Below are 14,498 nucleotides of genomic sequence, written 5' to 3' on the forward strand. Positions count from 1 at the left end.
TCCTCACTTGGAAACGCAGGTCCCCATCACCCGTGGCCATGCCATCACCCCCTGGTGGCTTCTGTCCCACTCCGGCACCAGACCTCTGTCCTGCCTGACCCTGCCCACAGGTGTTGCCTGGCCTCACAAGTGGGACCTCTCCTAGCTCCCCTCCTTCCTTTCCAGTTGCCTGGTTGTGCTTGCTCTTTCACTCTCTCTAGCTCTTCTTCCTCCTCCCGCCTCTTCTTTGGTCAGCCGCGGAGGTTCTAGCCCAATTTCCTTTCCGCCCTACCTCACTTGTTCACAGCGATCCACACCCCACTCTCCATCCCCGCCCCAAGCCTTCAACCACTGCTTCCACGTGAATAGCTCACAGGTTAGTACGACCAGATCTGACTTTTCTGTTGAGGGTTCCCAACCACTCAGAAGTCAGTTTCGGGCTGGTGAGAATTCTGCCATCACCCGTTAGTCATCCTGCCCAAAACAAGTGCTTCATCTGCCCTCCACAACCAGCACCTCCTCCGAGAGTGACCGGTGACTCACCATGTTTCTCTTGTTTCCGAGGCTGGATCCAAGATTAATCCTCCCCTCTCCTTAACCACACCCTCAAAGCCACACACATGCAACCAATCATCAAGTATCCGGTCATTGCCCTTGAAATGACTTGGCACCTGCCCAGCCTTTTGGTGCTCTTGTCTCAAGTTCTTGCCCTCGTTTCCGCTCACCAGGACTGTTGTAGGAAGCACCTAATCTATCTGGTCCTGTATAGTAGGCAGAAGAATGCCTCTCCCCCAGAATATCCCTGCCCTAATCCCTGGAGCCTGGGAATATGTTGAACATGGGACTGCAGATGTTTAAAATTAAAGATATGGACCTTAAAATAGAGTATCTTGGATTACCCAGATGACTCCCATCTAATCGAATGAGCCCTTAGAAGCAGAGAACTTTCTCTAGCTGAGGTCAGAGAGAATCAGAGAAAATCGTGGGAGAGGTGCAGCAGAAAGGGAGGTCAGAGAGCTTCCAAGAGCAAAAATGGATTTCCTACACTGTCACCGGCCCTGAGATAGGGGCCTGTGTGCAAGAACTGGGGAGCAGCCCCTAGGAGGAAAGGGCAGCCCCAGTTTACGGCCAGCAATGGAATGGGGGTCTCGGTCCTACAACCACAAGGAATAGCATTCTGCCAACCACCTGAATGAGCCTGGAAGTGGATCCTTCCCACAGCCTCCCCAGAGGAGTCCAACCAGCCAACATCTTGATTTCAGTCTTGTATAAACCCAGAGCAGAGAAAATCGTCAAATCAACCTGCATTTCTGGCCTGCAGAACTGTGAGATAATAAATCTGTGTTCTTTTAAGCCACTAATTTTGTGGTTATCTGTTACAGTAGCGATGGAAACTAACACAGCCCACCATTGTCCACCTAGCAAATCACTGCTGTAAGATCATCCCTGCACCCCCACACCTTTCAGAACCCCCAACCAGACAGCACGTATGTCCCAAACCTTCAGCATGACATCTGAAAGAGCCTCCAACTTACCTTTATAGCTCGTATCCCACAGAAAGCCCCCCACTTACAACACAGTGGCCACCTTCACGTCCTCCAAAAGTGCTCTGAGCATTCCCACCTCTGGGTCTTTACTCACACTATGCCCTCATCTGGAACTGTCTCTCCTGTTCCCTCCTTCTGCCCACCCGAACCTGAGCTCTCCCCCTCCACGAAGACTCCCTGAACCTCCAGCCTGAGAAGCCTCGCTGCCCTGCTCTCTCTGCCTCACCCACTGGGGGCTCAGTATATGCTGTCTCATGTTAGGTTCTGTCCCTCATCGACAACCTTCCCAAGTGATGGCAAGACCCACATCTATCATTTCCCTTCTATCTCCCACTGTGTCCAGCACAGTTCAGGGTACACAGTAGGGGTCAACAGAAACCTGCTGAGTTACAGATGAAATGAAAGTGTCTCCAGGCACTGTCCTATCGAGCACTGGATCCCAGATGTGAGGAACAGAGGGAACGTCCAGCCTGGACCTGTCTGCCAGGGACCAGGAGAGAGGGCATATGGTGAGGTGGTGAGAGGGCATATGGTGAGGTGGTGAGAGGGCAAGAACAATTCCAAACCACACAGAGTCCTGAGATGGCCCAGAACCGGGGGGGCAGGCAGGGCGGGCCACTCTCAAGCCAGGCCAGAAATGATCATGTGTCAGGAGCAGGTGAGCCAAAAGGGCAGCTGGGCTCAGGATTCAGGGCAGATCAGCCGGGACCTGCAAACCAGTCATTACCTACCTACCTGGCAGTGTGATGGGACTGCATGGGCTGTCACCAAGTGCCAATCAGACATCCAGGAAGGCTCCGGAGAGGCTGAAAAGAGAGGAGAAAGAGAAAAGAGAAAAAAGATTAAGAGGGCAAGGAGAGGAAGGGCTGGAGAGGGAAGGGGGAGAGAAAACAGGGAAAGGATGGGAGGAGGAGAGAGACAAGTGGTAGGAGAGGCGGGCATTTGTCCCTCAGTGGCTCTTGGAGAAATACCACGATCCCCAGAATATCCCTAGCCCGCCAGGGTTAAGGTGAGGTAAGGAGATGGAAACACCCAACCCTCCACCCCCCACCTTGGCCACCACAACTAAGAAATTATGTAGAGTAATTAATCAAAAGCTAATGAGAAATGTGTTTTCTCTCCCAGCCTAGCCCCACATCATATTCTTATTAGCTGAGGTTATTACAATAGTAATCATGCGTGCTCCAGGCGCAAATTGGGTTTTTTGCTCCACTGCCACCAATTTAGAAAACCATTAATGGCAAGATAAAGCCCCCATGGCTCACACCAGGCCAAGCCTGGGGAACCCACTGCCGGTTCCCTGCTCCCACTGTCCAGAGAGGGGCCTCCCCAGGGCGGCCCCAGGGATCCAGAGGTCTAACCCCTGGAAGGAGCCAAACACTGGAGGGGAGATGGCAGGAGCACCTGGCCTGAGGCAGGGGGACACTGGATTTCACACACACACACACACACACACACACACACACACCCTGCAGTGTAATCACTAGGGCAGAGATGGCCCTCCAGAAATGAAGCATAAAGCTGAGTTTGCCCCTGGGGTCCAAGTCCATCCCAGTTTTCTCTGGAGCCCTTTGCCCCTCAGAACCTATTCTCCAAAAAGGTTTGGCTATATCTGTGGTCCCCAGACACAGGCACACAGTCAGGTGCTGCCCCTTGATGAAGGTTCCCCTGGCAAAAAGGAGGGTAACATAGTTTTTCATAAAACTAAGTGGACTGAGTTTAATTCTGAAGTTGTCCTTCCTATTTCGTTTGTGGTTTCACATATATACGTGTGTGCGTGCAATACGCACAGGGTATCTATAAAACCTTGCTCGGCACTTACTCGGGACTCTTTCCATTGCGAGGGAGGGATTTAAAATGACATTGCAAAACTGGAGATGCACTGGCTCGTGTTAACTAAGAAGAGCAGGGGTAAAACCAGAAGGTCAGATGGCACTGTCGGGTCTCTCTTCATCTCTCTTTGCATTGCCCTTTTCTCCCTTACCAAATCTGAGCTTCCTCCCTGGGTTGAGGTCATAGGAGGAATGACCTCTGGGTTTGTGTTATCCTCGTGTAGGATCTCAGAGGAAGAGATCTTCATGCTCCCCCTGCCCCGACATGTGAAATCCAGGTCCGGACTCTGTGAATGTCCCACTGTGGGCCAGATACGTATATATTCTAAGGCCAATCACTGTGGCCAGCGATGGCCAGGCCTGAGTCATGGGATTACTCCTGAGGACCAGTTAATAGTACTATCCTGTTGCCTCACAGAACAGGGGAATAGCCGATACCCTAAAGGAAGTAGGGATACAGTAACTGAAAAAGTTGGGCAAGGGGTGCTATGCAGACAGAGAAAACAGACATCTGCTACACCTGGTCCTCCACCCGCACTGCAGAAGTTTTTCTGACAGTCTCAGGAACTACAGAGTCAAATACTGAGCCACCAGAAAATGTCAAAAGACCACTTTGGCCCTGTCAATCACAGAAGAGAGTTCCATTACGTTAACCATAGTGGCAAGGTGCTAATGTAGGCTCTTAGCAACCTGACTCGTAAAGAGACCACTGTAAGAATATCAGAAAGCCTATCTGTGACATAGGACATATTGGCAACTCCTCCAGCCCACTTCAGGTATTCTGCACTGAAAACCAAGGTGTAAGTCTAGAAAGTTCTCACAGCCACAGAGCTATGAGTGTAAAGTCAGCAGGCAGTGGGGGGCCTGGGCAGCTCAGTCGACTCTTGATTTCAGCTCAGGTCATGATCTCATGGTTTGACAGATCAAGAGTTCAAGCCCCGCGTCGGGTTCTATGCTGACAGCACAGAGCCTGCTTGGGATTCTCTCCCTGCCTCCTGCTGCACATGCATGCATGCTCTCACGCTCGCTTGCTCTTTCATAAAAAAACTTGTCTCTTAAAAGACAAGTCAGCAGGCAGCAATTTCTCTACAGAAGGAACTCTGCAGGGCCCAAAGATCTCATGGAAACCCAGTCAGCTCAGCTTAAACACACTTCCAGGATGTCTGGCTCCTAGGCAAAATGGTTTTCCCTGAGCCCCACACTCAGCATACCTATGGATTGTCCAATTAGTTGATCAGAAGTATGATCACGACATACTCTGGTTTGCTTGGTTATTTTTATCATTTATTATTTAGCTCTTTGAACCTGTTGTCCCCAGAAGTCCCTCATAATAATAAACTGCCCTAAAACAGACCCAACTTGGAAGTAGAAACACTTCTTACTGGCTGTTTGGCTTTAAGCAAAATTCTTTGGCCTGTCTGATACCTAGTTTCTTCATCTGTAAAATGCACCTTCGGAAATGGTCCTTGAGCACCCAGACAGCCCCGAGACATTCTGGCACCTTTTGGTAAACTGTGTTGGGCACTTACTCAGTGTCAGGCAATGTGTGATGTGCTGAGCATGAAGACAGGACTTCATTCTGGGCGGGGAGAATGCTGGGAGAGGAGATACATGTCCTCCGTGTGTGATTCAAAGGAGAAGGACGCACACAACATGAGACAGGGATGACTCAAGGGCTATGGGCGTTTAAGAGGACGGGGTGGGAGGTCAGATCAGGTAGAGGAGAAGATGTCTACTCTGATCTGGAAGGACAGATGACATGCAGTGAGGAAGGCAGAGCATTTTCTGCAGAAGGGATGGTCCAAGCGGAGGTGTGGAAACAAGAATACCAAGAGTGGGTAGGCTCCCTCCTCTGGATCTGGAGAAGGCCCCGCTGGAAGGGTCCTCCCTTCTAGACCATCTGCTTCTTCTTCTACAGCAGCCCAACCCTCTCCACTGTGCAGTCATGGGTGACAGTGCCTAGACACTGCCAAGGGGTGGCAAGGGAGAGGGGTTACCTCGGGACCTGTCCCTGGAGAATCGGTGACACCCTCAGCAGGACCATCCATGGTCTGCCTCACCACCTGCACTTCCCCTTATCTGCCTCTCCAGCTTGGCCAAGGTTCAGTGCTGCTAATTAGCAGCAATCAGCTCAGCTCTCCCAGCCCCACCCCTGCCAGATGCCGAGGCTTCCTCTCCCTCCTGCAGGGAAGGCACAGCAGGTGGCAGAGGCAAGGGGCAGAAAGAAGGAAGGAGCAGCTCTGGGGGGATGACTGAGGCAGATAATAGGGAGGGAATGGAGGGGTTTGGGAACTAAACATTGAGTCATTAGGCTGGACAAGCTGAAGGTCTCCCTAGCTCCTCCTCCGACTGAGCCTCCTTTGTAGTACAAAGCCCTTTCCCACAGTGTCTCATTAGTTTAGTCTCCAAACAACCCTGGGAGACAGGTATTATTTTTTGTAATGTCTTTGTTCTTTGGTCCACTCTGAGGTCCCCAAGGGAAGGGATCATGTCAACCTCATCACTGCTGTGCATCCCAGTGCCCAGCATGGAATTGGCATCTAATAAATAATTGCCGGATGGAAGGATGGATGGGATAATGGATGGACACACATACACATGGATGAATGGATGATAAATCATCCCATTTTATGAATAAAGAAACTGAGGAACAGAGAGGGAAAACGTGACTTACCCAAGACCAATCTGACTGCTAGCAGCCAATCAGCACCAAGCCCCCAGTGCACTGGCCTCCTCAGCCAGCGCGCTTCCCAACACTCCAAAGTGCTCTCTCTTCATTGGTTTCTTGAACATACTCAGCCAAGAAAGGCCACCCTTCTGAAGCTCTGATTCCAATCCTTCCTCTCGCAGTTTGTCACAAGCCAAGCTACTGCCAACTCAGCTCCACAAAGAGCAGGATCCCCCAAAGCCCACTGACCATGGACTAGAGACAGGGAGCCTCTCTCTGGTCATGGTTCTGGAAAAACCTGACTGAAGCAACCAGTGGGGGAAAGGTAGACAGGGGCATCCAGAGCATGAGCCCCTGCAGAGGAACCGAGAACCCATGGTGTAAGGTGCACAGTGCAGGGCTGGGAGTCACAGAGACCATTAAAATCCCAGCTCCCATCCTTCCGCAAGCATCTGCTCCCCGACTGTGATGCCCTCCCTCCTCTCAATCTCAATGAACATGACTTCTAAGCTCTCCAAGCCTGTCTCCTGGGCAATACCTATCACACATATGACTCTGAAAGTTGAACCACTGATAAGGTGAAGTCCTACCCTGTCACAGTCCCCTGCCTCTACCTACACTCCCTGCCTCCTCTCCCCTCAGGAACCCCCAAGCCCCAGCGTCAACACACACTCCTCTCTAGCCCCTCCACACCCCAATCTAGAGGTCTTCTCACTGTGGCCTCATCTCTCCACCTCAGACCTCACCTGCTGTCCTAAGGATCTGCCACCTGCCTTCGCACTGGCTCCATCCCGACTTCTGCTCCAAGGTCAAATCAAGGCCCTTTATCCTTCAGCTCCCGTGCTTCGCTTCAGAGCCTACTTGCCTTCTAGTTCCAGGGTCACTTCTTAGTCTCCAGGTAAAAGTTCTCCCCACAGGGAGTTCTGTCCCTTCCCAGGAGGCCACCCTCAGACTTCCCTCATAGACCCAGGGGAGGCCATTTGGTTCCCACGGTACCTGCTGACCCCTACATGCCTCTGGCGTCCTAAAACTCCCAGACCAGACAGCGGTCCTTCACCTCAGGTCCAGGAACCTTAAAAAGGTCCTCAGTACACTTTTGGGTCAGTAGGAACATATGCTCATTTTCTAGGAAAAGTGTCCTCAGCTAGAGAATTCCCTGACCCAGAAAACTCAAGATTCACTGCCTGGAAGTCCCATTTCCCCTTCTACCCTATGCATGACAGATAGCTCAGGGTCAGTGCTTTGTAACTCGGTGTGAACTTTGCCCTTTCAAAACCCACTCGATAACATTCCTCCTGCCTGGTCTGACACCTACATGAACTTCAGGGACATTGGGCTTTGACACTGAAAGCACATCAACACCACAGACTTTGAGCTCCTCCCCCTGGCCCTGGCCCCCTTGTGCCACCAGGGGCTCAATGTGCAAGCCTCAGGCAGCCACCACCCTAGCCCCCTCCAAAACAGAGCCTTCTGGTGTGAGGCCTGCAAGGCTCCGGGGGTCTCCATGATGAGGACAGGATATACACACGGTGGGTGCTACATGAGAGGTCAGTGGGTGCTTCATGACAGCCCATGGAACTAGAACCTTGGCAAAAGTAAGAATCCCATAGAATCTTGGAGTTAACATCTTAAGAGATCGTAAGAGGCCATTTGATGCAACCAGTCATTCAAAAAACTACTTCAGTAGCACCTTCGCCAGACTCAACACTGGAGATGGACAGATGGACACAGCCCACTGAGATGATATATTTGTGCAATTCCCATTTTTTGGAAGAGGTGACAGGAGCCAGAGGGATCATGGCTCGTCTAAGACCAAACAGTTGGCAAGTAGAGGAGAGAAACTAGGTAAGACCCAAGCACCCTGTCTTCTCGGGTTGGGTCCAGAGTTCATGACACATGCCCCTGTCCCGTAGCCCCAAATGTGGCTGCACAGGCCAGCCCCTGTCCCCCGCTCGAGAAGTGGCAAGTGGCTGGCAGGGCTCCTGAGTGTGGGCAGACACTGGAGTTACCAGGTCTCTGTTTTTCCGGAGGCACACAGAGGGTTCCTGGTGGAGGAGGGTGGGAGAGAAGCCGGGAAGCCACAGCCTGTGCATGCAAATGAGGCGGCTGCACAATTAATCATCATCAAACAGTTTCATTAAGAGATGGAGGTTTGTGGCTGTTTGTCTTGGGGAAAAAAAAATACTGAAACAGCAGGAAGGAGAAGGGAGAAGGGAGGCTTGAACTATTTATGCCCAACTCGGAAACTAATGATTCTGCCCACTAGGGGAGGCCAAGGGTCTGGGGATGGTGAACAGATCTGCTAGGAGAGGAGGCTGATGGGCTCCCTGGAAGTAATCATATCCCTCCCCGACAGGGATGGTGCCCCTCCAGCTGTCAGCCCACCAAGAACCACACCAAGCACCTCCACTCAGGCCTCTTCCAGAAGCCAAAGTTTGGGGAAGGAAGGGGGCCACCTCCAGGCTGAGCTCAGGCACCATCCCAGGGCAGTAGAGTAAGGTGGTTACTGGGAATAGATTTCCACCTTGGGAGCAGGGACTTCCCAGGGGAGAGAACAGATGCCCTATACACACCCTGGACTCAAAGCTCAAAGCCTCTTAAATGGTCTCAAAGCAGTTGTGGGACAGAAAGAAGCAGCCACTTGGAGAATCCGAACCTGGGGCCCTACTGATCCCTAAATCTCCACCTACCCCTTTCCCATGCCCCAACACCTTTTCTGTTACTCAAAAATGGAAAGAGAAAGGCAAGGGAATGGGGAGCTCCTTGTCAAGCCTTTTGGGAGCTAATGCCACAAGGCTGGAGCCTCCCTAGGCACCCAGCTGTGGAGCGTGGCCCCGGTTGTCCTGGGCCAGGGAGGTCAACCCTCAGAAGAAATCTTACCAACTCCTCAAGATCTGGCTCTGTTTTCCAGCCACCTTCTTGTCCCTGTATTCAGCCTGTGTTCCATCCACATCAAGGCACTTTCCATTTCCCCAGCAGCCATGGCCTCTCATACTTCCATGCTGTTTCCTCTTTGCGAACTTTCCTCTTTGCTGCCTGCCTGGAGAACTCCTCTTTATCTATCAATGCCCACTTCAAATGTCCCCTCCTCTGTAAAGTCTTCCCTGACTCCCATACTCTACCAGATGAGGTATCTTCTTCCCTGTGCTCTACATAATTTGTGTTGTAATTATCTGTTCACCGGACAGGCCATGAAACAATAAGGTCCTTGAGGACAAAGACTACATCTTTCTTCACCTTTGTGGCACAAAGACCTCAGCTGCAGTTTAAAATTTGTCAATTGAATGAGTTTCATGAACTGGGAAAGATCACAGGTACCTCATCTACACACCGACTCAAGGCAAACGTCTAAATCATCCAGCTCAAGTTCATTTTCTTCCTGAGCTATCCCAAATCCCTGAGATTGGGAAGGGGTGAAGATGGGAGAAGTGCCCTTCACTCAGCATGCAGGGCTCCCAGGATCATGAGCCCAAGGATAAGCAACAGTTCCTGATCGGCAGATACCGTAGGCTGAAGGCCAGGCCACAGTAAAAGCCTAGTGTGGGGAACCAGAGCTCTCTTCCTAAGCTGAGTGATGCGTTGTGACAAGGAGTGTTGTGTGGGAATGCGCTGAGCCTGCAAGGGATTGCATTGCCTCTACGTCCCCATGGCCCATCGGAGTGCCCTCTACCTACGAGGAACGTTTCCTACAGTTCCAAAGCACTGCTGGTAACCAGGTGGGACCAAACGGCCACAGCTCTACCTGCCCACCCAGATTCGTCCCCCTCTCTTCTGCTCACTCCCGTCCCCTTTCCTCCAAACTTGTTGACTGTTTGTGACTTGAGTCTTCCCCTGTGATGGCCAGAAGGGAGAGGATCCATTTTAAATTAACAAGGTTATTAGCAGTTAATTACCTGAGGTATCATTGTAATTGAAAAGAAAAAGAGAGAAAAGAGGTTCATAAACATTCCAGCTGCCCGTTCTCCCTCCTCACTGTCACTACGGCTGGGGTGAGGGGGACAACCACAATGTCCCCTATGCCGGGTGTACAGACCATTGACTTTTCTTGCTCACAGTATCCCTCCATGCATTCCCACCTGTTTTCACTGGGATATCTGGCAGGGGAAACCAGACTCAAGGAGAGTAGACTGTCTACCTGACCTACACCTCACTGACGACTCTGAGAAACGCTCAGCCATAGCCATAAAGATGCAGAGAGATTTATTTTACATTGGGGGTGTTCAGGAAGGAGGCACAAACCTGATGCCTGGAGTCAATATTTTTAGTGATTTTTATCTCAGATTGTCCTCAGTGATTCTGCAATTAAGCACGGCTGGCATACATCGGCATTATCGATTTTTAGTCCCAAATTCACTGCCACCAGAGACACCACTATGTCAGGGATCAGCTCCTTTTCCTTCCTCCCCACCTCCACCAGCCCCTGCCAGGGCTAAAGGCTTCCCAGAGCAGTAGGGGCATAAAGAGGACACAGAAGGCAAAGCCTCCTCCCTCATGCTGACGTCAGCACCTACTCACTAGATCCTCAGGCGAAGACCCCATACCCTGCAATTCTTATCAGACAGACCATCTCCTGCAGAAAACTCACCAGAAGCCATCCCATCGCTCAGGCCTCATAGAAGGAGCCCCAGACCACAGACTCCATGAAGTCTCCGCCTATGGGAGACCCCCAATCTCACCAAATTGTTCCCAGTTTAGGGTAAACCAGTAGAAGGAGCCAACCTGTGAGCTAAAAATCCCTCTTGACCTCCAAAAGATCTCCCCCAGGCACAAGCAGCAAGCGTCAGTGGCTCTCCTCACTGGCCAGGGCATTGGCAGAGGCACCGTGGATTCTGATATGGAGAACGTGGTGTGGGCACTAACGGGATGGAGGGGTGAGCTCGAGCGAAAGATACCCTCCCAACTGCTTCAAGCCTCTGCTGCCCTGAGACAGCCTGGGACTCCTGACACACCCCAGACTCCCTGTCCCCCTTCCCTTCCCTCAGCAAAGCTCCAGCTCCCCTGCCCTAGGCTAAGCCCTCTCCCCTCTGGACCCGACTTTCCCGAGCAGAATTCAGCCCCCTGAGTAGTAGCCAGAGTGGTCAAGAGCAGACCCCTGACCTCCCACCCAACCTTCTGGAGGCAACAACAAAGAGCAAAGTGGGGAACAACAGAGCACACACAAAACCCATACATGATCACATATGTGTGCAAGTATAATTATATGAAGTATGATATACTTCACATATGATATGCACATATGCACACAGAAAAGTGCATATATCATTAAATGTTTTAATTGAGCATTTACTATGTGACAGGTAAGTAACAGTATTAGCCACATTTTATGAAGAGAGAAACTGAGATTCAGAGACCCTAAGTTATATGTCCAAGATCACACAGCTATTATATGATGGAGAAGAATATGAACCTAGGCAGTCTGTCTGTCTCTAAACTGCCTAAATCCTAAACCTTCCAGTACATGTTTTTCAAAGGTTCCACCAAAGTGGGAGTGGGGTGGGGAGGAGATGACTGGGGAGCCAAGATATACTAAAACATTCTTCTCCCCACCCTGTATGGGTAGGACAGCTGCTGCCCAACCCTGGACCAGAGTCACTCCTCTCTTCTGCACCCCCAGGTGGGAGCAAGGCGTCCGAGTGCTTGGTGGGGTGAAGCCAGCCCACCAGCACAGACTCCCTCATCCAGTGCTCCCTGCCCTCTCTGCCCTTCCATCCATGCTCAGAGTAGAGGGACATAGCTAGGGCAGGGGAGGGAAAGGCCCCCACCCGTCTAGTTCACATTTCCCCACCTGCAGAGCTGCTCCCATCCCCCTTCCTGCTGAGTCTGCACTGTTCAAAGTCACCTTGCAAGTGTCTCCCATGCCCGGGAAGGCAGCCAGGGGAAGAGAAGCAGATGGGCGGCTGACATGGGCAGCATATCTACAGCTAGCACGAGGGAGGGGGTAGGGGGGGCTGGCGCTAACCTGGAGCCTGGCGCCTGGGGCTATGGCCAGGGCTAAGGGAAGGGCTGGGGTGAGCCCAGAACCTCAGACTGTCCCTGGAACTGGGTATGTCTGGACCAGTCTGCGGGTCTGGTGGGCTGCGGATAGAGCACCTGACACCTGAAGAGGGGTGTGATCTGACACCTGCAGCCACTTGAGAGCCACAACGTTCCCAGGAACCAGAGCTTCATTCCAAAAGAAGCCTAACCAGTCATAACCCCTTTCCTTCCTTTCCTGGGAACCGAGAAAACAACTGAAACAACTAGCAGGGGGAAGGAAGGAAGCCAGAGACCACTGACCCACCTCTCCCCACCCTATGCATCCCCGCCCCCTGGGATTTGCCTCCTCTGGTTCTCTGCAGGGGTGCAGCAGGACCCAAGAGAGCTGCCCTCAGGTAGCTCCTGCCACCTAATGACTGGGAAAAATCAGTTCACTTCTCTAAATGAAATGCATAAGACATAGTTGGCACTCAACAGATGTTAGTTTCCTCTCCCTTCCCCTTCCCGCCACTTCCCACTGGAGGGAAGCCCAGGTGTCTTGCAGAGGCTGGGGGCAAAGAACCTCTCTCCCTTCCTGGTGGCAGGGCCCAGAGAGTGGAGGGCAGCAGATCCCCTTCCACTATTCCCAGCTGGCAGTGGTGGGGAGGAGGGGCACTTTGGGAACTGATGAACTCTATTGGAAATCCTGAAGAACACTGGGCTGTTGATACTAGAGTGTTCTGGGATTTCATGAGCGCTGGGGCCTTACAGGGATTCTATCAGAAAGATACTGGGGCATGATAAGAAAGCAATAGGAGTTGCTGGGGACATACTGGAAAGTTACTGGGAAACTCTGGGGTGTCCCAGGGAGCAAAGGCCACATGGGCATTCCTAGGCACTCTGGGATTTCAGAGGGCATCATGCCAACTAAGGACCTTTGGAGATGACGAGGCATTCCCTGTGGGGCATGCATGGGTTCCACTAAGTGCTACAGTCTAGGCTGCCCTTCTCTTGAAAAGGAGCATGGGTGGGTAGGGATGCAGCCTGCCCCAGGGGAGCCGCAGCAGGACTACCCTGCCCTGGAAGAGGGAGTAAGCAACTCTTTGAGCAGCAACCACCAAATTGTGCTTTCCCGGTGTGGTGGCTGCCTCAGGGGAATGTGCAGCCTGGTTTGGAAAATCACCCCTAAAGAGGGGAGCAACTCCCTGCCTGGCATCAGTCCCCTCAAACTCAGGCCCCAGGCCCTACATCTACCCCCAAGGTGAAGGGACATCTGGGGCACAGGGGAGGCAGGACTGAGGCAGTAAGACTCGGTGGGGCTAAGTAGGCACCTTGTCAACAACAAAGGCTCCCAGCATATAATTGGTTCCCACTCTCAGGAAGAGAAATCTGGGGGACACACAGGCTGGACCTTTGACTTATGAAAACCTCAGTTTCTTAGCCCTGGATGGCAATAGCTGTTAGGAAATCTGGACTCCTTGGGGAAAAAAATAAAGGCTTGGATAACCTACTCCCCTGTTCCCCATCTCCTACCCGCTTTTCTGAGTCCTCCCCATCCTTCAAAGACCAGCTCCCCATCCTAGTCCTCCCCAGAAGCTTTCCCCATGTCCAGCAGACCCTGCTCCTTTGATTGGCAATAGCTCTTCAGCAGGTCTTGACCTCTGCCTTGATCTGTGGTCTTCTCTGGACATGGAAGGCCTTCTCCCTAAGGCCCATGGTGATGGGGGCAGAGCAGCGGGCCACATCAGCCACCTCACCTTAGGCCTGGCCCCAGCTCCCCCTGCTCCTGCTAAGGGCTCAGGGCCTGGCAGGAGGCCACTGTGCTCTAGCTAGCAGGTAGGTTTTGTTAAGGAGAATGCGTCAGCTGTCGCCCTACTTCAGCGGATGGGGCCCAGGATGGCCCGTGCCCTGAAAAGCACCAGTGGCACTGTTGGGACAGAGGAGCTCAGACACTTCTGCCCCCAGCCTAGAACAACAAAGTCAACCGGAGCCAAAGCAGCTGCTAAGCGTGCCCAATCTGGAGGAAGCTTGCATGCAGGCTGGACATGGAGAAGGCAGGTCACTGAGCCCAGGGCCCCGACTTGGTCCCTGTGTGCCCCCCAGAGTCAGGAAAACAAACCCAGAGTAAGCACAAGCCCCCAGGCAACTTCATGCACCTGACTGCCCCTCACTCTCAGGACTGTAGTGATGCTCCATGTGTCCCTTCACTGGACCTCAGGAATCTGCATGGCTGAACCAGGATAAGCCTCCTCACCCTTGCCCCCGGCCCAGATCGGAGGCAGCAGCTGGTACAGGCCAGCAGAAAGCAGCAGAGAAACTTTGCACTGCACCAGTCCTTCAGGGTGGCCAGCCTGCCTCCCCACCGCCCCGCCCCACCCCACCCCGGCCCTTCCTCATGCTCAGCCAGCTCCCGCCTGGCCACGGGGCGGTGAGGAGGAGCAGGAAAGGGACTGAGCACCAGCGCGGCCAGCCCCGGTGCCGGCCGCCCACTCCTCCACCGCTGGCAGCACTGAGCCC

At 52.6% G+C, this 14,498-nt stretch overlaps 1 protein-coding gene across 1 annotated transcript in view; it reads right to left on the reverse strand.

Moving 5' to 3' along the window:
- Positions 1–2,289: 2,289 nt before the first annotated feature.
- Positions 2,290–14,498, reverse strand: part of BUD13 (BUD13 homolog) — a 60,782-nt gene continuing 48,573 nt past the window's right edge. The window contains exon 10 of the mRNA XM_058686798.1: positions 2,290–2,332. Within this exon, the coding sequence (XP_058542781.1) occupies positions 2,305–2,332 (28 nt within the window). The 3' untranslated portion in view covers positions 2,290–2,304. The remainder of the gene's footprint in view (positions 2,333–14,498) is intronic.

Source organism: Neofelis nebulosa, chromosome 10 (genome assembly GCF_028018385.1).
Source record: "Neofelis nebulosa isolate mNeoNeb1 chromosome 10, mNeoNeb1.pri, whole genome shotgun sequence".
In the NCBI taxonomy this organism is placed as follows: Eukaryota; Metazoa; Chordata; class Mammalia; order Carnivora; family Felidae; genus Neofelis; species Neofelis nebulosa.